This window comes from Haematobia irritans, chromosome 4 (assembly GCF_050003625.1).
Source record: "Haematobia irritans isolate KBUSLIRL chromosome 4, ASM5000362v1, whole genome shotgun sequence".
Classification (NCBI taxonomy): Eukaryota; Metazoa; Arthropoda; class Insecta; order Diptera; family Muscidae; genus Haematobia; species Haematobia irritans.
In genome coordinates this window covers 169,810,030-169,832,889 of record NC_134400.1, presented here as the reverse complement: position 1 = coordinate 169,832,889, position 22,860 = coordinate 169,810,030, and the positions used below count along the sequence as shown (strand labels likewise).

Genomic DNA, 22,860 nt, shown 5'->3' with positions numbered 1-22,860 from the left:
TCATTTTTATTGCTATAGGAAATTTTGTAAAAATTTTATTTCTATTGAAATGGTTTTCAAATCTTTATTCCTGTAGAAGATTTTGTCAATATTTTATTTCTATAGAAAATTTCAGAAGAACCTTTAGTTGGCGAAATATTTTGCAAAATCTACCCAAACATTAAGAATTCTATCAATCTACCAAACATTAAAAAAACTACAATTTTTGGTAAAATTCTACCAATTATGGCAACCGTGATATTCGAATATAGAAACAATATTATTGTCCTTAGAATGACTAACAATTTTTTTGCTGGATGTTTGTAGATTAACTACACCCAGAAAAGGAATATGATCACCTCAAACATGTTTCAAGAGCAAAATGTTATTGTTGGACGGGGAACATGTAACATGTTTGTCGCTAAAAGATTATTTTAACTGAAGCAATTAATTTTTTAAGCGAATTAAAACATAAAGTCAATTAAGAAACAGTTTGAATCTTTTTAATTTTTAATTAAAACAATTAAATAAAAAATATTTCCATTTAAATGAAATAGTAAATTTTATTGGGAAATAATTAGTTTCATACTATTCATTAAATTTTGACTCATATATAAATAAAAATCCAACTATAAACTTTAATCGGAAAATTCATAAGAGAGTATATACTCTTTTGTTAAATCACAAGAAATTTATTTCATCTAAAAGGAAAATGATTATAAATAAGTAAACAATAATACAATAAAGAATTGATTGCCGCAATTAAAAATTTAATTGAATACTTTCCCACAGCAAATTAATTGAAATTGGCGGGAGAAACTGATTAATTTTTATCATGTATATTTTTAATTTCTAATTAATTCTGTGATAGATTCAATAAGTTTCCTATTGCATCAAATAATTTTGATTGAAACAAACTTGAATATATTCTCAATACAATTGAATTGTAAAAGGTTTCAGATGATTTGAAAATGTATGTATTTGATTTAAAGAAGGTTTCACTTGGTTTGCAAAAACTATGATTTGAAATGAAAATTCTATATAGTCTGGATCCCTTATATCGCTTTAGTAAAGTACAACAAAACATTGTTCCGAGTTATTTTTGTAGCTATTGTAACTTTTTTTTTTTTTTTTTTGTGTAACATGAGACTTTTCTATCAATACGCACACCTTTAACATTTCATTTTAAAAAACAAAGGTTCCATTCCCTTGTATGAAATTGTACCATAATTTATGAATTGGTTTTGAACACGTAATTTGTTTCTGGCACAGCTTAATTCCTTCAATATCTGGAAATAATTGTATAATTGACCATTAAAATATCTAATATCGCAATCATTAATTCACCACATAATACTGCAAGAAGATCAATGGCGAAGAAGCTGAAATAATTATTTGATAATGTTGTTGCTGGAACATGGCTTCCTACGACTACTTGCAACCATGTTGCAACTCTCAGTGGGTACACGTAGAAATTCTATTTAGGTAAAAATTGTGATCACAGATACAATGAATCTGAATAAAAGGTCGATGCTAAAACTTATTCTAATATCTCTCTTATTTTTCGCCTCTTAGTTTTTGAATCGACGGCAAATCGGAAACTTTCCTCAAAATGCTGCCGTTTGGCATTGCTGATTTCTTTATTTACTTGTTTCCTTAGTAATCGCAATTCTTCGGTTTTAAAACGTCTCCAACGTTTATATGCAATGTCTCGTTGTTTAATCACGATTTTGCACCAAAAGAATAACAGGTTGGCTGATAGGTCCCCGGTCTAACAAAGAAAAACACATTTTTTTGTCAAAATTTTTTTTTGTTTTTTTTATTATTCAACATAGTTCCCTTCAAGAGCGATATAACGATTATAACGACCTTCTAATTTTTTGATGCCATTTTGGTAGTACTCCTTCGGTTTTGCCTCAAAATAGGCCTCAGTTTCGGCGATCACCTCTTCATAGCAGCCAAATTTTTTCCCTGCGAGCATCCTTTTGAGGTCTGAGAACAAGAAAAAGTCGCTGGGGGCCAGATCTGGAGAATACGGTGGGTGGGGAAGCAATTCGAAGTCCAATTCATGAATTTTTGCCATCGTTCTCAATGTCTTGTGACACGGTGCGTTGTCTTGGTGGAACAACACTTTTTTCTTCTTCATATGGGGCCGTTTTGGCGCGATTTCGACCTTCAAAAGCTCCAATAACGCCGTATAATAGTCACTGTTGATGGTTTTTCCCTTCTCAAGATAATCGATAAAAATTATTCCATGCGCATCCCAAAAACAGAGGTCATTATTTTGCCAGCGGACTTTTGAGTCTTTCCACGCTTCGGAGACGGTTCACCGGTCGCTGTCTACTTAGCCGACTGTCGATTGGACTCAGTAGTGATGGAGCCATGTTTCATCCATTGTCACATATCGTCGGAAAAACTCGGATGTATTACGAGTTAACAGCTGCAAACACCGCTCAGAATCATCAACACGTTGTTGTTTTTGGTCAAATGTGAGCTCGCGCGGCACCCATTTTGCACAGAGCTTCCGCATATCCAAATATTGATGAATGATATGACCAACACGTTGATATCTTTAAGGCCTCTGCTATCTCGATCAACTTCATTTTATGGTCATTCAATATTATTTTGAGGATTTTTTTGATGTTTTCGTCGTCAGCCTTTTCAAATCGCCAGCCTTTTCAAATCGTCTGCCCACGATTTGAAAAGGCTGGTCTTCAAGTCGCTTGCTGGCAGCATTTGGGATGCTGAGCAGCATTTTGAGATGCATATAAGTGATACGTTGTGGAACTGCCAGCACTCTGTCCTTAAAACAGGATTCATGAGGATACGATAGCTGAACCGATGAGAAGCTACAACGTTAATCCTGTTATCAGAGGCCTTCCACGGCAGACTAATCAAGATGATAACAGCCTTCTGCTCTCTGGACGCATCCCATCTTACACCCAGAGAAGGAATATCATCACCTCAAACATGTTTTAAGAGCAAAATGTTATTTTTGGGTGGTGACCATGTAACATGGTTTTCGCAACCATGTTATTTCCTCGGAAATCATGTATCTGATGTCGGCAAGCAGGTTATATTTGACGAGAAAATAACATTTTAGTGGCAAACATGTTACATGGTCACCATACAAAAATAACTTTTTGCTCTTGAAACATTTTTGAGGTGATCATATTCCTTTTCTGCGTGTAGTCGCAGAGTTCCGTGATCTGGACACAAGCTGATGTACTAAGGCACAGAACAAAAAATTTTTATAAGCTGCTGCAACCGAGTAAAATGATCGCTACAGTATCGAATTCAATTGAGCCAACAAGATGATTTTGCAGGACGATAGCGCTTACTTGGAAATATTCAAGCGGGAAGTCCTACCCGACCCACGTATAACCCGCACAATGCAGCTTCTGATTACCGCCTCTTCCGATGACGCATGATCTGAATGATCACATTTTTTTTTGTGGCGTGAATACATGACGTCTTAAACTAAAATTTCTCTGAGTATATCTGTTAGTGGAAAGGCGGAAGCCAGAGAGGTATTGAAAACAAGAATGTTTTCTAAAATAAAACCTAGATTTTTTTTGCTTTACTCCTTTACTTAGTCGTTGCTTCTCGCAAGTCCTCCTCTTTACTAAGAGCGTATAACCACCAAACCAAAAGGTTGCTGCATTTTATTTTCCCTTGTTTAAGTAGTTTTCTTTATTATTTTAATAATATTTATATTTAATAATAGCATGTAGAAAAATGAATTCTTGTACGTGTCCATCTACTATGACGACCAGTCCTCCTCCTTCGATGGATGGTTTCTTTCCGAAATGCGTTTTTCTTTTTTTCGTCAGTAAAATTGACCAAGGGTGGAGGGAAACATGCATTTTGCAGCAGGAAGCTAAATCGCTGTTATTATTGCTTGTACTGTGTGGTTCACAAATTAAATTCCACATAAAAGCAATTTTGCAAAATGTTTTTAATGGAAATGTTCCAATGGACAACGAAAAACTATGTGTGAAGGACGGACTGCAATGGATGTAGAAAAACATCGTTTAATATTCATTTCATTTCATATCAAATCAACCAACTACTGAAGACCACAGATGGACCAGTGTTATAGTCCTTGCGTGGACGAATTAAATCTATTAACTTCCGGTCAATATCCGAAACAGTTGTTGTTGCCGCCAATCCTGATGATGATACCCCGGCTCTGGGTTATTTCTTCTGGAGATGTGTAATGGAAAATGAGTATTCTGGTGGTCAGTATGTTCTTTATTCATTTACTTAGAGTACGTGACAACGATGAGCAAAATAATATTGAGTTTTTTTTTTCTTTTCATAGTACAACCAATGTGAACAAGGAAGATTTTCATTTTCAATTCGATATTATTGAGTTTATAAAACAAAGTCGTTGCATGCATCATTTCATTTACATCAAAACATGAGATGAACATGAGTTTTGACGGCAGTACGGCAATAAGGGTACCTATATTTTGACAAAGATTTTTCAACTTGAGAGTATCCTACGATACTGGAAAATTAGGTTTGGGTTTGGTTAATAAAAGGAGCTATAAAGCACACCATTTCACGAATACTTAGATTTCTTTTCTCCAAGTTAACTTATATTTTGAGTTTTTTCCGTTCTCCAAGTGATGGAATCTACATACACACCAAAAAACTATTTTCTGATTCAATCACGAAATTAATTGATCCAATTAATTTTTGAATTGAAATGTCTTCAATCAAGAAAATAATATTATCAGTCGTAGTTTTAATTGAGCATAATAAAATACTTGATTAAAAAATTTATTGTAAATTTAGTAAATTTAAATTAATTTTTCAATTGATTCAATTAAAAATTTAATGAATGTTGATTGCAAAATTCAATTAAACTTTTAATTAAAAGCGTAACTATTTGTAATTACTTTCTTAACAGACTTACCCCCCATTTTCATGTAGCTCCGTTAGTGATCTGTTAACTAACGAACTTTTAAACCGTATTATGGACATAGCTAAAGGGTGATTTGTTAAGAGCTTGATAACTTTTTTTTTAAAAAAAACGCATAAAATTTGCAAAATCTCATCGGTTCTTTATTTGAAACGTTAGATTGGTCCATGACATTTACTTTTTGAAGATAATTTCATTTAAATGTTGACCGCGGCTGCGTCTTAGGTGGTCCATTCGGAAAGTCCAATTTTGGGCAACTTTTTCGAGCATTTCGGCCGGAATAGCCCGAATTTCTTCGGAAATGTTGTCTTCCAAAGCTGGAATAGTTGCTGGCTTATTTCTGTAGACTTTAGACTTGACGTAGCCCCACAAAAAATAGTCTAAAGGCGTCAAATCGCATGATCTTGGTGGCCAACTTACCGGTCCATTTCTTGAGATGAATTGTTCTCCGAAGTTTTCCCTCAAAATGGCCATAGAATCGCGAGCTGTGTGGCATGTAGCGCCATCTTGTTGAAACCACATGTCAACCAAGTTCAGTTCTTCCATTTTTGGCAACAAAAAGTTTGTTAGCATCGAACGATAGCGATCGCCATTCACCGTAACGTTGCGTCCAACAGCATCTTTGAAAAAATACGGTCCAATGATTCCACCAGCGTACAAACCACACCAAACAGTGCATTTTTCGGGATGCATGGGCAGTTCATGAACGGCTTCTGGTTGCTCTTCACTCCAAATGCGGCAATTTTGCTTATTTACGTAGCCATTCAACCAGAAATGAGCCTCATCGCTGAACAAAATTTGTCGATAAAAAAGGGGATTTTCTGCCAACTTTTCTAGGGCCCATTCACTGAAAATTCGACGTTGTGGCTCGTTAGTAAGTCTATTCATGATGAAATTTCAAAGCATACTGAGCATCTTTCTCTTTGACACCATGTCTGAAATCCCACGTGATCTGTCAAATACTAATGCATGAAAATCCTAACCTCAAAAGAATCACCCTTTATAATCTTACCTGTATATTCCATGTGCCAGTTAGGAACTTAACTGTCGAAAATTTTATCAATTAAAGTTAACCGGAGAGAAGATATTTGCAATTTACTTTCTGTTAACTGGGAGTTAACGCCTAACGGAGCTACATGAAATTGGCCGTTAGTGTTTTCAGTTTGATAAAAAAATAGATTTTTTGAAATAAATTTTTAATTAAAAATTTAAAAAAAAAATCCATCGCTTTTTTAACATAGTCTTCATTAAAAAGTTAAGTGTATCAATTAATTTTTTAATTAAAAGTTTCAATTATTAACTTAATTAACTTAATATTTCTATCTTGATTAAAAAGTTAATTGTATCAACTAATTTATTAATTGAAAAAAAAATTTCAACTCCAATTAACTTTTTTATTAGAAATATTTTGGTGATAGTTTTTCTGTGTATCTTGTAGGGATACAAAATTCGAAAATCGACTATTTGTCAAAAAAAAGTCGAATAGTTGGAACCGGCTTTTTGTAAACTTCAAATTCGACTTTTGAAGTTTTCTGACACAAATTGACTAATCGACTGACAAAAATCGATTAATGGACATTTAAGGATTACTATGGAAATATGTCTATGGTAATTCTAGGAGTATTTGTAAACATTATTTAGTTTAAAAAATCGGAAAGTTTTTCCAAATTTTGGAAATTTCAAAAGTTGATACTTTCAGAAATTTTCAAAAAGTCGATCCCTAATCTCGTAAAGTGGAGATTTATTTAAGTGCATATTTTTCCATTTCGTTACCGTTTTCTTCACGATTTTGGAACGTTACTCTCCAAATAATATCGTTTTGGTTGTAATTAATTTCGCAAAACCTAGAGTTGATAATAAAATTTTGACAAAATGTTCTGTACAACAAAACAAAATTTTCTATAGAAATACAATTTTGAAAAAATTTTCTATAGAAATAAAATTTGGACAAAATTTTCTACAGAATTACAATTTTTACAAAATTTTCTATAGAAATAAAATTTTGACAAAATTTTCTATAGGAATAAAATTTTGACAATTCAGGCAGTTCATTAAACCCAACAATGAACCACACTTGAACCTTCCGAAAAAAGGTTTTACATGATAGCCGGCTTATGCCGAAATAAATTCGTACAAACATATCTCTTTTCCTTTGCCACCGTCAAATCATCGATTTGAGTGCAGTTGGATGTACTTCCTCTTTCTTTCATTCGTTTTGTTTTATTATTGTTGCCGAAATAAATTCGTACAAACATATCTCTTTTCCTTTGCCACCGTCAAATCATCGATTTGAGTGCAGTTGGCTGGGTTTATTTTGAGCGTGCTTCCTCTTTCTTTCATTCGTTTTGTTTTATTATTGTTGGTTTTGTTCTTTAATCATTGTTGTTTTTTTGATTTCAGCTTAAAACCATGCATTGACTAAACTACAAGTGTAGCTTAACCAACAGAGGAAAAGAATGTTTGTCAAATTTATTTGGGCAAAGCCCTATAGACTGCAAGATGGTTGGATGGACGCACGTTTCGGAATTACCACATTCCTCATCAGCATCCTCTACTTGCAGCAAAACTATCAACCAATTATCGGAATAAATTCAGGCAGTTCATTAAAACCAACAATGAACCACACTTGAACCTTCCGAAAAAAGGTTTTACATGATAGCCGGCTTATGCCGAAATAAATTCGTACAAACATATCTCTTTTCCTTTGCCACCGTCAAATCATCGATTTGAGTGCAGTTGGCTGGGTTTATTTTGAGCGTGCTTCCTCTTTCTTTCTTTCGTTTTGTTTTATTATTGTTGGTTTTGTTCTTTAATCATTGTTGTTGTTTTTGATTTCAGCTTAAAACCATGCATTGACTAAACTACAAATTTGGACAAAATTTTCTATAGAAATTAAATTTGGACATTTACAATTCAAGGGATATTTATAAACCCAAACAATTTTACAAATAGGATATATAATATGGCAATTACTGAAATAAGCTTTTAAAATAAAATAATAAATCATTTCTTTCGAAGATAAACAGTTGTTTTAGAATAACCACACAAATATGAACAAAATCTTTGAAATAAGATTTTTTAAATTTGGTCGTTTTTTGGTGAAATTGTCTTGACATTTTTATAGATTAATTTTGGCACGAGTGGCAACCTACTACTTGGAAATAATGACTTACTCTTGTCGTATAAGCTTTGGTTTTAGTAGTGAGTTTTTCACTGCAAGTACTTACAAAGATTTTTCTTTGAATTCTCTACTAATTTCGAATATTCCATACAGGACTGTAATCTGCTATAACAGCTATTGTCATATATCGCATACACACAGAGAAAATTTCATTAAAATTGAGCCAACGAAAATTTTTCATTGATACAACGAAACATTTTCATTAAGACAATGAAAATGTTCGTTAATACTACGAAACGTTTCGTTGACTAACAGAAAATTTGTTATAATAACGAAAAATTTCGTTATATTAATGAATTTGTTTCATTGGCTCAATTTTAATGACACATTTCATTAATATAACGAAACTTTTTCTACCAGTGTATGTCCCTACATAATTCACAGCTGCTGCATTTACCATCAGATGGTGAAATTCAATGATTAAAACTTCATCAAGTCAAGCAAATTCACAATCGATTTTAAATTAACTTTAGTAGCAATTTAGACTTTTTCATCTGCTGAATGAATTAGCTGATGTAACCGTCTTAAAGCATTAGTATGTGGATGTAAAGACCCACAGGAAAACCTGAAGTTCTCCCCAATTACTGACACGTGATCAATAAGCATCCCAATGAGGACTACATGTTTGAATGATGATGGCAATTCTTCCTCGGGTTAATGGTACTAAAAATGTTTCTTAATCAAATCAATTTTAGGACCTTCATCATTTCATTTTATATAAATCGTTTTGACGATAAAATTAATTTGCTTTAGTGCTCATAATTTGCAACTGCTTCATTTTCGTAATCCTTGAACAAACACAATGATGTTGTTTTTTTTTGTAAGTAAACTTTGCATTCAAATAAAATTCCCACTGGAGAACTCTTACTGTTGGGAAAATAGACTGTGGTTAGATGTCCAAAGGAATTGAAGGAGGTCGTAACTATTTTGAATATTTGCATAAATCTTGTCATCAAATTCTATTGGCGCCACTTTGTAGATAGTTTGAACTCTACAATGCCATATTGTAACCAGCGAATCTTCCTTGGTGATCACTATAAGCCAAGCCGAATTGTATCCAGAGATAATGGGTACAATGTTAAAAAATAAAAACGAACAAAGGAGTAAGAAGCCTTATGACCTGTCTACGTTTACGGTTTTCTTACTTCTAGGGTTTTGCATTACTTCTTTTTTTGGCTCTAGTAACATCACAAACTCCTAAACTATTGCACAGTGGATGGAAACAATTGATGGACAATTGGAAAACGTTGACCTCATTAAGGAGCATAGACCCTCAAAACATCGCTTCTGTAGTTTATTCTGCCAAGCATATATTAGACCTGTTTTGTTTTAAAACCAGATGCAATATTTGTACAAAATATGCAGAACATTATTGTAATGGTGTTTTATCCAGAATAACTTATTAGTGTATATATTTACTATTTGAGCACTTCATACATTAAAAAGGTAAGATTTCAATAGTTTTCTGTGATTGTTTTTGAACAGCTGATGACAGTGTTGCACTTTTTTGAACATGTCCTGGATAAACGAGTACTCGGTTTTTTTAGTCCATCACGGCTTGGATATCTAGTGCTAAAAAACACAAGCCTGTTGTAGCTTCCAACCTATTCGCTATAGTATGCTCATGAATCCTGTGCAGACGTGCCTGATATGTTGTCTGATCTAGAGGCTCTATTTTGTATCGCTGGGTCTCGCACTCTAGATAGTGAAGACCAACTCGTTCATTCTTGGGAGCGGGTTGTTTATCCATAAGCCAGGAGATACTGCTTTGACAGCATGTAATTTTGTACGCATGGAGGGAACCTTTATCCACATAGTGAAGTCTCTTTCCTCCGGTGTTATGGGCAGTGGTCGGACTCCGAGAATAGGATTAACATTGTAGCTTCTCGCCGCTTCAGCTACAATATCCGGCGACCGGACATATCCCCCAACGAACATTTCGCCCAAAATGATTTTTGGGCGTTATGACCTCCAATGGGACGGTCACATCGCCCAATTTTAGTTTGGGCTTTATGTCCTCCCTCATCGCGGTCATATGTCCCAAAAAATAGGCGGTCAAAACGCCCAATATTTTATGGGGAAATAATGTCGGAATACAAATCAAAAACTATCCTAAATGAAGTAGTTTTGATCCCCAATTTTGGTTAACTAAATACGTACGGTATTTAATTCAAAATGCCGTAACTAGAAACGCAGTGCAGATCTCGTGGTCTATAAGAAAATTAAGGAGAAAATGGTGCAAAACGCTCCACAAAGCCCCCAAGAACTCATAGCACTATTTGCCAAATCAGAACATATGAGTGAATACTAAATGTGCGAAAGTGTGCCGGAAAAGATATTTTAGCAAACCACTATTATGGAAGCCGATTTGGCATACAGTCTCTTTGTGTTCCACCCCAGAGATGCTATTGTTTTATTGATGTCCCTTTTTCGGTCGTTCCATTTTATTTTATGGGTACAATAAATTACTAATATTTACGAAGGTTACAAACTGTGTATAACTGTGTTAATTTTTTAAATCAAGTTAATAAAACGAAAGATGCAAGAACTTGAGGACAAACTGAATGTGATGAATTTAACAAAGGATTCGCGTGCGCGATTTCTCGTCGTCCTCAAATACTAGCAACTTTCAGTATATTATCTTGTTCTAAACATTAAAATTGGAAAGAGATGAAATGATCGACGTGCTGCCTCCACATCGCGCGCGCGAATCCTTTTTTAAATTCATCACATTCAGTTCATCCTCACATTCTTGCAACTTTCGTTTTATTATCTTGTTCTTGTGATGGGTACTTGAAATAAATCGCACGCGCGATGTTTTCACGTACCCATCAGCAGCAAATCGATCATCTCATCTTGTTCCAATTTTCAGTTTAAAATACATATATTTTTCAATTCAGCATTTGTCTGGTTTGTTCAAAAGAAAAAATTATCAATTTCCGAATTTTCATGTTTCAATATATAAATTCAAATGTCTTGGAGCTTAAACCGACCTATTTCACAAGCGAAATAGGTCTTCGTAGTGCCACTTTAGCCGCTTTTCCATTTCAATCGCACGCTGAGAAGCAAAATAGTCAAAAATTATGTTCCAGTCAAAAAAAAAAAAAAATTTAAACTATTGTTTATATTCAATTATATTCAAACGGTCATAACACCCACATTTTTTTGTGGGGCTTATGACCGCGATAAGGGAGGACATAAAGCCCAAATTAAATTGGGCGATGTGACCGCCCCAATGGAGGTCATAACGGCCAAACATCATTTTGGGCGAAATGACCGTTGGGGGATATGTCCGGTCGCCACAATATCCTCATGAATCCTGTTCAGACTTGCCTTGTTGCTGCCTGATCTAGAAGCTCTCTTTTGGATCTTGCACTCTAGATAGTGAAGATCAACCCGTACATTACTGGGAGGTGGTTGTTTATTCATAAGATGATGGTTTCAATGGTTACTGTTATAACAACCCCGGAGATACTGCATTGACAAATGTAATTGTGTACGCATGAAGGGAATCCTCGTCTTCACATAAAGAAGATTTAGATGCGTAGACACCCTTACACAGTTCTAAGAGGAGCATTCTGTCAGGTTTGTATGGCGCAGATCAATAGCGCAACATAGTTTACCACTGGCCAGCCAATTGCCTTATAGGTAGTCACAAAGGATTCTTTTTCCGCATCCCCAAGTGCTGCAGGCAAGCGACTTGAGTACCTCGTTTCTACCGCGAAGTTTATTACAAACTGCAGTGGCGTGGACTTGGACGATTTTGGAAAGGCTGTCAAATGTGACCCCATGAATCTTGGCTTAGTTTGTTTTTGGAATTATTACGATGGCGTACTTCAGCGGTCAATGTAAAGGGTGATACGGTCAAAATTTGGTCAATATAAACTTGACGTATTTCATTCAATTTTGCATTTAAAAAACCTGAACACCCTTCATTTTGAAGGTGTGTGTGTAGAATGTTGCTCCTATTTTGATTTTGGAATTCACTCTTGAGTTGTCAAAATGCCGTCCAAGCAAGAAGAGCAGCGTATCAAAATTTTGCTCGCACATCGCGAAAATTCGAGCTACTCGCACGCAAAGCTGGCAAAATCACTAAAAGTTGCCAAATCAACCGTTACAAATGTAATTGAAGTGTTTGGGGAACGTTTGTCGACAGCCAGGAAGTCTGGATCGGGAGGAAATCGAAAACCGGTAGCCGCTGAGACGACAAAGAGAGTTGCCGGTAGTTTCAAGCGAAACCCTAACCTCCCTCTCCGAGATGCCGCAAATAAGCTGAGTGTATCGTCTACAACCATGCATCGAGCCAAAAAACGAACCGGACTATAGACTTACAAGAAGGTAGTGACTCCAAATCGCGATGATAAACAAAATACGACGGCCACAGCGCGATCCCGGAGGCTGTACACGACGATGCTAACGAAGTGTGACTGCGTGGTAATGGTCGACGAAGCCTACGTCAAAGCCGACTACAAGCAGCTTCCGGGACAGGAGTTTTATACGGCAAAAGGAAGGGGAAAGGTAGCAGATATTTTCAAGCACATAAAACTGTCAAAGTTCGCAAAGAAATATCTGGTTTGGCAAGCGATCTGTACCTGTGGCTTGAAAAGCAGCATTTTCATAGCTTCCGGGACTGTCAACCAAGAAATTTACGTGAAAGAGTGTTTGAATAAACGTCTGCTGCCTTTCCTGAAGAAACACGGTTGTTCCGTACTGTTTTGGCCGGATTTGGTATCTTGCCATTACGGTAAAAAGGCAATGGAGTGGTACGCCGCCAACAACGTGCGGGTGGTTCCCAAGGACAAGAACCCTCCCAACACGCCAGAGCTCCCCCCAATTGAGAAATACTAGGCTATTGTCAAGCGGAACCTAAAGAAGACCAAAGAACTGCTAAGGACGGGCAGCAGTTCAAAGCAAACTGGCTTTCTGCGGCGAAGAAGGTGCACAAGGTGGCTGTACAAAATCTGATGGCAGGTGTCAAGCGTGAGACCCGGCAATTCGGATTTGGAAAAGCGAAAGCCTAACTGAATATTTTTCCTGAATTTTATACTAATTGAACTTGAAACAGAAATTTAATTTGATTTTTTTAATAAACGATTTCACCGATTTACACGCGTTTTCCCTTGACCAAATTTTGACCGTATCACCCTTTAGTGAATCAGCAATGTTTAACAGATAACATATGTCATCACTAAGGGGCCCGGATGCCTAAATTGTAGAGTCATCCACATATGATACAATATCAAAGCCGCTAGGGGAGCGTGGTGTAGAAGAAATGTAGAGGTTGAAGGTTGCCGGAAATATCACCCCATCTTGGGGAACTGCCCGCCGCCCACACAATTAACTAAGAACCCAACGTTCGGTTCCTACCGATAGGGACGAGTTTTCGATGTCCTCACATAGTCTGCTTTGGCCTTCGATAAGTCTAGCGCCACGAGGACCGTCCTGTGACACGGCTTGGGTTGGTTGAGCCCTCTATGTTTGCAGCAATGGCGTGCAAATTGTTGCTATGCTATGTACTTTACGGAATCCATCCATTATCAACATCAGCATGTTGGCAGCTGGAAAATTCTACACAAGGCTGGGGTAGAGAATGGCCACAAGGTTGTTGGCTACTGGCGTGAGAGTGGAGATCGATCTGTATGTTCGAGTCTTTGCCTGGCTTCAGTATTGGATTCACTCTACCCATTTTCCAGACATGAAATGTGATTCCATGCTGATGGTCCGTGGTTTGATTCTCCGTCCGGGCAAAAGCTAAACAAGTTTATGAAAACTGATATCCGCTTTCACATTTTTTGCTTTACAGAAGATAATATGAGCTGAAATTAGCCAGAACCAAATAAACTTTTCCCCCTCAAGAAGAAATTTCCAAACTATGTTCGTTGATCTAACATTTCGTTTTCGAAGAAACAGCTTGCGTGTATATAAACCACTTTAGTTATGGATCGGTTTATATAGGGTCTATTGACCCCATTAAGTACTAAACTTCGCTAGAGGATGGTAAGCAAACACTCCAGGATGGGCAACAATTGAAATTTGGTATGGACCGATATGGATGAATTCATAAGTGAACGTTAATGATTTAGAAAAACATAGAGTTGCGGACGGATATGGACCAATTTTTTGCCATTACTAAAAGGCGGGCACTGATAACACCTGTTGTATTTCAACTGGATGGAATGATCGGCAACAGGAGATTGCTTATGGGTACTAAGCAATAGGGGTCGGTTTATATGGGGCTACATATAATTATTGTTCTATGGATATTGACATCCGGTTGTAATTAGCCACTAATTAAAACCGGATCGGAAGGAAGATCGGTTCTCAGGAAGCTCAAGAAATCAAACCTGGGGATCGGTTTATATGGGGGCTACATATAATTATTTTTGTATGGATATTGACATCCGGTTGTAATTAGCCACTAATTAAAACCGGATCGGAAGGGAGATCGGTTCTCAGGAAGCTCAAGAAATCAAACCTGTGGATCGATTCACAAGTAGGTTATATATGATTGTAGACCGATATGTACCAATTGTTGAATAGTAATTAGAGGAGTAAATAATTTAATTCTATTCTATCTTTTTTGTATCAAATACAAAAGAAAAATTTCAAGCTTGAAATTTTAAGCCTCAAGCTTTCTTTTCTGTTTGATAATTACCGGACCAAGGGTGTTTTAAAAGTCAAGTCTTGGAATCGGTTGATATGGGGACTATATATAATTATATACCGATATGAAACCGTATTTGCATGTTTTTACCGGCTAACTTATTGGCGATGAAAATATGATTTGTGGAGATATTTTCGTATTTTAATTAAACTTTAATATATGACACTGTGACACGTTTATTCAATGAAATACCATTGCTATCAAAAAGAACATTTATATGGTTTTTTTAGACTTACTTGTAAAAAAAAAGCAAAAACGATGCTAAGATGGTAAAAATCGGATGAGGAAGAATATGAGGAGAAACCATGACCAAAGCTACAGCTGTCTGCCGCCACACATGCTTTTCATATAAAACGACATGAATATTGTATGCTTCTGTGTGTCCTCGCCCGTCGTGTCTAACAAGACATCAACAAAAGATTCCAGACTCCCCGCCCCCTTCCTCTCTTCCTATAGATCACAGATCCTTGCTAACAGAACAATGACAAAAATTAAAAGTTTCAACTACTTGTGAGGTTCCGATTTCTACCATCACAATCCCGTGCGTCCATTGGGCCAGGTTAATTAATTCTCCATTGATATATCATATCGTTGTTGAAGGACACCACATACATACTAACACTGAATCATGCCCGGGAAGATCAACTAATACATATATCAACAATTGGCCAGAAGTTCATGATGAACAATTTTCAGTATTCATTGTCGCCGTGATGCCGCCCGCGAAGCAGTCAGGCATGCATGCCCGCATGAAAGCATGCATTCATGCTTTCGAAACTTCATTGCAGGCAATTGTTGGCGGCGACAATTCGGTGATAGTTGTGCACTTGCTTACAACGTTTTTGCAGTCAATTTCAAGATTCATTCCATCGATACTGCAAGATTTTGCTTTTGCCCATGTCATGATCACTGTGTTGCGATGATGTTGTTTGCTGGTCATGGTTATGGGATAGTGACTCGTATTTGGAGCACACAAACGAAATCAAGTCATTACGCTTGTCACCACCAGCACACAACATTGCCATGGTCAATGATCACTGGAGCCAGCCACCACTTCATCATAGTTGAATGACACAGAAAAAAAAACTTCTCAAACTCACAATCACAAATGAACCTATCGCCCGTCTCCAGACCTGGATGGAAAAAATGGAAATCTCTCAATTAGTCAAACAATTAAATCAGTAATCGAAACGTATTGTGATTGCATTCTGTGGCCACTCTGGAATGAAATGGAATACATTCCACTCAGGTTTCCTAAATTAATGCCAGTGCCTTTTTGAGATGCCAGTGTAACAGAAGAGGTTAGTATCTCATATGCATGACAATTCTCTGGCATTGACTTAGTTTTACTGACCATCTATGGAGGATGTTTACGTGGACCTTTGCTGGTGGCAACTTATGTGGAGAACCACCCGCAGTTTTTTCTACTTAACATTCGATTCACAAATTACCACCGATTTTTTTCTTCTTGGACTTTCGGAACGTCTGTCTTTTCCACGCCTGTTTAACCTGATTGTTATAGTTTTGCTATCCATCCATCAATGTTTCACTTGAAATGAGTTATTTTTATTTCCAAGTATGGAATCTTCCTGTGGCGGTTGATGATTTCTTTGCTTTCTACTGCTAAGTATCGGTAGACCAGATGGCGAAAAAGACTTTATTTTGTACTGTTGTATATCAATAAGATGAGAAGCACTAATCGAGTAAGTCGACTTGAAAATACCCGTACGCCGGGTGACTCATAATTCTCAAATGTTTTTATTGAAGTCACTTAAAATCGAAATCAAAACGTAATTAAAATTGAAAGAAAAACAAGTAAGGAAAGTCTAAAGTCGGGCGGGGCCGAGAATATTATACCCTGCACCACTTTGTAGATCTAAATTGCAGTGGCGATTTTACAAGGAAAATGTTGGTATTTTGACCATTTTTGTCGAAATCAGAAAAACATATATATGGGAGCTATATCTAAATCTGAACCGATTTCAACCAAATTTGGCACGCATAGCTACAATGCTAATTCTACTCCCTGTGCAAAATTTCAACTAAATCGAAGTTAAAAATTGGCCTCTGTAGTCATATGAGTGTAAATCGGGCGAAAGCTATATATTGGAGCTATATCTAAATCTGAACCGATTTCAATCAAATTTTGCACACTCGGCTATACTACCAATTGTACTCCTCGTGCAAAATTTCAAGCAAATCGGGATAAAACTCTGGTTTCTGGATCATTATAAGTGCATATCGGGCGAAAGATATATATGGGAGCTATATCTTAAACTGTACCGAGTTCTTCCAAAATCAATAAGGTTCTATTCTGACCCCAAACAGGAATATGTGCCAAATTTGAAGTCGATTGGACTTAAACTGCGACCTAGACTTTGATCACAAAAATGTGTTCACAGACAGACGGACGGACGGACGGACAGACGGACATGGTTATATCGACTCAAGGAACCACCCCGAGCATTATTGCCAAAGACACTATGTGTCTATCTCGTCTCCTTCTGGGTGTTACAAACATATGCACTAACTTATAATACCCTGTTCCACAGTGTGGCGCAGGGTATAAATATGGGAAACATTTAGATCTGAAGCAATTTTAAGGAAACTTCACAAAAGTTTATTTATGATTTATCGCTCGATATATATGTATTAGAAGTTTAGAAAAATTAGAGTCATTTTTACAACTTTTCGACTAAGCAGTGGCGATTTTACAAGGAAAATGCTGGTATGTTGACCATTTTTGTCGAAATCATAAAAACATATATATGGGAGCTATATCTAAATCTGAACCGATTTCAACAAAATTTGGCACGCATAGCTACAATGCTAATTCTACTCCCTGTGCAAAATTTCAACTAAATCGAAGTTAAAAATTGGCCTCTGTAGTCATATGAGTGTAAATCGGGCGAAAGCTATATATGGGAGATATATCTTATTCTGAACCGATTTCAACCAAATTTGGCACGCATAGCTACAATGCTAATTCTACTCCCTGTGCAAAATTTCAACTAAATCGGAGTTAAAAATTTGCCTCTGTGGTCATATGAGTGTAAATCGGGCGAACGATATATATGGGAGCTATATCTAAATCTGAACCGATTTCAATAAAATTTGGCACACTTGACTACACTACTAATTGTACTCCTAGTGCAAAATTTCAACCAAATTGGGGTAAAACTCTGGCTTCTGGGACCGTATTAGTCCATATCGAGCGAAAGATATATGGGAGCTATATCTAAATCTGAACCGATTTCAATCAAATTTGGCACACATGACTATATTACTAATTGTACTCCTAGTATAAAATTTCAACCAAATTGGGCAAAAACTCTGGCTTCTGGGGCCATATAAGTCCATATCGGGCGAAAAATATATATGGAAGCTATATCTAAATCTTAACCGATTTCAATCAAATTTGGCACACATGACTATACTACCAATTGTACTCCTTGTACAAAATTTCAAGCTAATCGGGATAAAACTCTGGCTTCTGTGTCCATATAAATGCATATCGGGTGAAAGATATATATGGGAGCTATATCTAACTCTGAATCGATTTCAACCAAATTTGGCACGCATAGCTACAATGCTAAATCTACTCCCTGTGCAAAATTTCAACCAAATCGGGCCAAAACTCTGGCTTTTAGGACCATATTAGTCAATATCGGGCGAAAGATATATATGGGAACTATATCTAATTCTGAACCGATTTCAATCAAATTTAGCACACTTGACTATACTACTAATTGTACGCCTAGTGCTAAATTTCAACCAAATTCGGCCAAAAATCTGGCTTCTGGGGCCATATAAGTCCATATCGGGCGAAAGATATATATGGGAGCTATATCTAAATCCAAACCGATTTCAATAAAATTTTGCACACTTGACTATACGACCAAGTGTTATGTTTGTACAAAATTTCAAGCAAATCGGTATAAAACTCTGGCTGCTGGGTCCATATTAGTGTATATCGGGCGAAAGATATATATGGGAGCTATATCTAAATCTGAACCGATGTCTTCCAAAATCAGTGGGGTTCTATTCTGACCCAAATTAGGAACATGTGCCAAATTTGAAGGCGATAGGACTTAAATTGCGACGTAGACTTTGATCACAAAAATTTGTTCACAGACAGACGGACGGACAGACGGACATGGTTATATCGACTCAGGGACCCACCCTGAGCATTATTGCCAAAGACACCATGTGTCTATCTCGTCTCCTTCTGGGTGTTGCAAACATATGCACTAACTTATAATACCCTGTTCCATAGTGTGACGCAGGGTATAATAAAGATTTTGACATCAATACAGGCTGGTTCTTCATCCAAATTCTTCTTCGTTTCTTCTTTGCAAGCGTTTTTCGTTTGTAAAGCGATTTATGATTAAATTATACACCAAACTGAAGGTGCTTGATTCTGACACTGGTATCAGAAGTCAAAGAATATACAATTTGGTGGCCCAAAACACTGGCAACAGCACTGATAGCATGATCTTAATTTAGACTATCATTGACAATTAGTTTATTTCGATAATATACCACACAAAAAAAAAATTTCACGAAAATTTTTCCAATTAAAGTCTTAGTTGAGTTTTAAAAAATATTCAATTAAGAATATAATTGATTCAACAAATTCTTTAATTGAAACAAAAATCAGACATAAAAATTAATAGTCGCCCATGTTTCAATATTCGGAATAGCAAAATTTTCGTTCGGTGATATATTCTTAACCCTAAAACGTATTAACATAAAACATGACAATAAAGTTATCTTTTATGAAAAGTTCAAATTGAAATTTGGTTGAAATCCGAAGACTTTTTCGTTAAAGAAATCCGAAGATTTTTTCGTTATAAGAAAAATAAATTCTTGCGATTCCGAATATCAGAACATGGGGGAATATCAATTAATTTTTTAATTGGATCAATTAATTTTTAATTGGGTCAATTGACTTAAATTGATTTAATTGATTTCTGTGATCGAAGACATTTTAATTAAAAAATTAATAGGATCAGTTAATTTCGTGATTGAATCAGAAAAAAATGTTTTGGTATATAACAACGTATTGTCAATTTTTGCTATTAAATCCACCCTATTATACCCTTATCTGCTTCCAATATTTTACCAAATGCTGAGCTCCACATCAGTGTGACTTATTTCCTTTTATCGTCAGTACCGTATCTGAACCTAAGTTCCCCTCTGCCCTTTAAAGGTGATTCTCGGTTTTCTCCTTCTCGGCCTTTTGCCCTATTATGAACCTAAGTTCATTTATAAATTTTTTTAATATACGAGTAATCATCACCAACATTTTATTCTTCAATCAATGGAGTTCAATTTACCTTCTGTAGGGTGTACAAGAAATGCCATCAAAATAACTCGAACTCATCCGTCCTTATATCTACTTCATTATATTGATCAAATAATGCCCTTTAAAGGTGATTCTCGGTTTTCTCCTTCTCGGCCTTTTGCCCTATTATGAACCTAAGTTCATTTATAATTTTTTTTAATATACGAGTAATCATCACCAACATTTTATTCTTCAATCAATGGAGTTCAATTTACCTTCTGTAGGGTGTACAACAAATGCCATCAAATTAACTCGAACTCATCCGTCCTTATATCTACTTCATTATATTGATCAAATAATTGACGTGAATAAATGCATATGAATGTTGAGATAGGTTTCCAAAGGATACAAAATTACTTGATTGCGTTCCCACATTTTATTCCATTGTTTGGTGTCTTTGTCCACAAAATAAGAAATTAAACGTGGTCGATAGTGATTATTTAGTTGTTTTGAAATAAATCCCATGGGACCCGTTGGCTTTCTGTGAAATTCAATGTTGTGATCATGTTTCCTCTTGTGTACACGCTTCAAACAATCCATTTTCAGTTTCTTTTGAATGTTCCAATAAGAAAATCAATATGCTGATCTCGTTCGTAGTAGTAGGTTTATAGTAGTATTTTGCGTCTAATTTTTTTTATTAAATATTGTTGCAAGTTCAATATTTACACTGAATGAAGAGTAAATAAATAAAATTGGGGACAATCGTTGCATCGCTTATCTTAAACTCGGGTTTGTTTTTGCATTGTTGGCTAAAGCGGTAATTGTGTATTAATGACAATAAAACCTACATGACTCAGTGGATAGCTTATTTGCTCACAAATTGTTTGATCCTCTGTTCGATTTTCCGTCTGGACGAAATAGTAAATATTTCTAGTCTACATTGTTTATATTGCAGAAAAAGTGCTGAGAATTAAATAAATTTATTCGATCGGTATTTGTGAACAGTTAGGAAACACAATGAAGGTGCACTGTGTTAAATCAGGAGAATGCCGAGGATGGGCAGCAGTTCGTAATTGTATTCGCAAAAGTTGCCAGTGGCAAGGGGTATTTCGAGTCAGTGCGGAGAAAGATTAGACGAGAAGTTTTAAGCATCACTGGATCTATTGAGTTACAAGGATTCAATTGTGAAAATACCAATGACCCAGCAATGGATGCGAAACAAAATTTAAATATTCTGAAAGGTCATTTGATATACACACACAGAAAACATGAAAAAGAATTAAAAAGTAAATTGATATAATTAATTTTTTAAACGAACCAAAAATTACAAACAGTAATTTATTGGATCAATCAAAAATGTTTGGGAAATGGCAAGAAATAGTGTGATTCGTCACTCTTTCTTCTTTGATGTTATTAAGTGTTATAGTTGTCACCCTCCGTTTATACTGAATGCATTCCTTATATTTGTAAAATCAAATTATTTCAAATGATATTAATTGTTCTTAATTTTATTTTCTTTTCAGGATCCTACTACGGTAAGTTAATATCAATATTAATTTCGTATTGGGCTTAGTGAAAACGCATGATGCGAATTCAATCAAAAACAACTAAATAAGTTCGAAAATTACACTGGACCAACAGTATAATTCTCTCCATCCTGACAATAACTTCTTACATCCTAATTGGTATTATAGAGTCATATACTACCAACATATATACCATATACTCCAAATTCCGACCAGATCGGATGAAATTTGTTCCTCAATGAGACACAAGAAATCAAAATTGGGGACTAGGATATATAGGATATATCAAAATACCGATCGATATGGCCCAATTTTGAATACTTATTAAATGGCGTATGCTGAAATCACGGCAAACTTTCGACTGGATCAGATGAACTTTGCTCCTCAAGAAAGCTCTGGGGTATATTTCTGTGGCGGCTATACTATATACCTAGCAAAAAAAAAAATTTTAAGTTGGTCCACAAACATTGCATTTTAAGGGCATCCCGAGATCCTCCATAATTTTTTTCCATTTCCGATGAAGTTTTTTGGGCCAATCTTAGAAAAACTATTTGGAGGTTTAAGATCATTTTTTTATAATTAAAAGACGAATAGAAAATCAATAAAAATTACAAAATTCATGAAAATAAAATTAACAAGTATATACGGCCGTAAGAGCGGCCAGGCCGAATCTTATGTACCCCAGAGATGGTATGTATCAAACTTTTTTAGGTTTGCGACTGTCGCAAAGTTGTAAACATCGTAAACGTCACATACGCGTCGTAAATGTAGAAAAAGTAACAAGAGTCGCAAACAGAAAATACTTTGGTCGCGTCAGCTAGGCAGCGAATTCGATGATATCCAAGACGATGGTATGTGCGAAGAAGTTTCAATTCTTGGGAATGTTCAGAATTTTCGGTTTTAGTCCCCACATTTTCCCCATTGCTTTTTGCACGAGAACAGTGTATCCTTGACTTTTCTCGTTCTTTCTTAGCTTTAAGTTCAGTCTCCTGTCCAATATAACCCCAAGGTATTTTTCACACTCACCAACGGGAATTTCGATACCACCTAAGAAAATAGGCTTGACCATGGGAAAACTTTCACAAATTTCTGCAGAAACTCACAGCGAGTGCTGTCAAACTAAATTAAAAAATGTTCAGGATTTCTTCTATTCAAAATTTGATTTTCTACAGTAGGTTTACGACTTTTGCGACATACATATTATACCGTCGCAAAAGTCACAGTTTGTGACAGGCCAACCCTGATGTACCCTCCACCATGGATTGCGTAGAAACTTCTACGAAAGACTGTCAT

The 22,860-nt window shown here is 35.9% G+C and overlaps 1 protein-coding gene across 2 annotated transcripts in view; it reads left to right on the top strand.

Annotated features, from left to right (window-relative positions):
- The window catches only part of LOC142236159 (uncharacterized), a 289,012-nt gene extending 267,317 nt beyond the window's left edge, over positions 1–21,695 (top strand). For both annotated transcript variants that reach the window (XM_075307418.1, XM_075307417.1), the window contains exon 4: positions 21,565–21,695. In XM_075307418.1, coding sequence (XP_075163533.1) covers positions 21,565–21,585 — 21 coding nt within the window. In that variant the 3' untranslated portion in view covers positions 21,586–21,695. The remainder of the gene's footprint in view (positions 1–21,564) is intronic.
- The last annotated feature ends 1,165 nt before the right edge of the window (positions 21,696–22,860 follow it).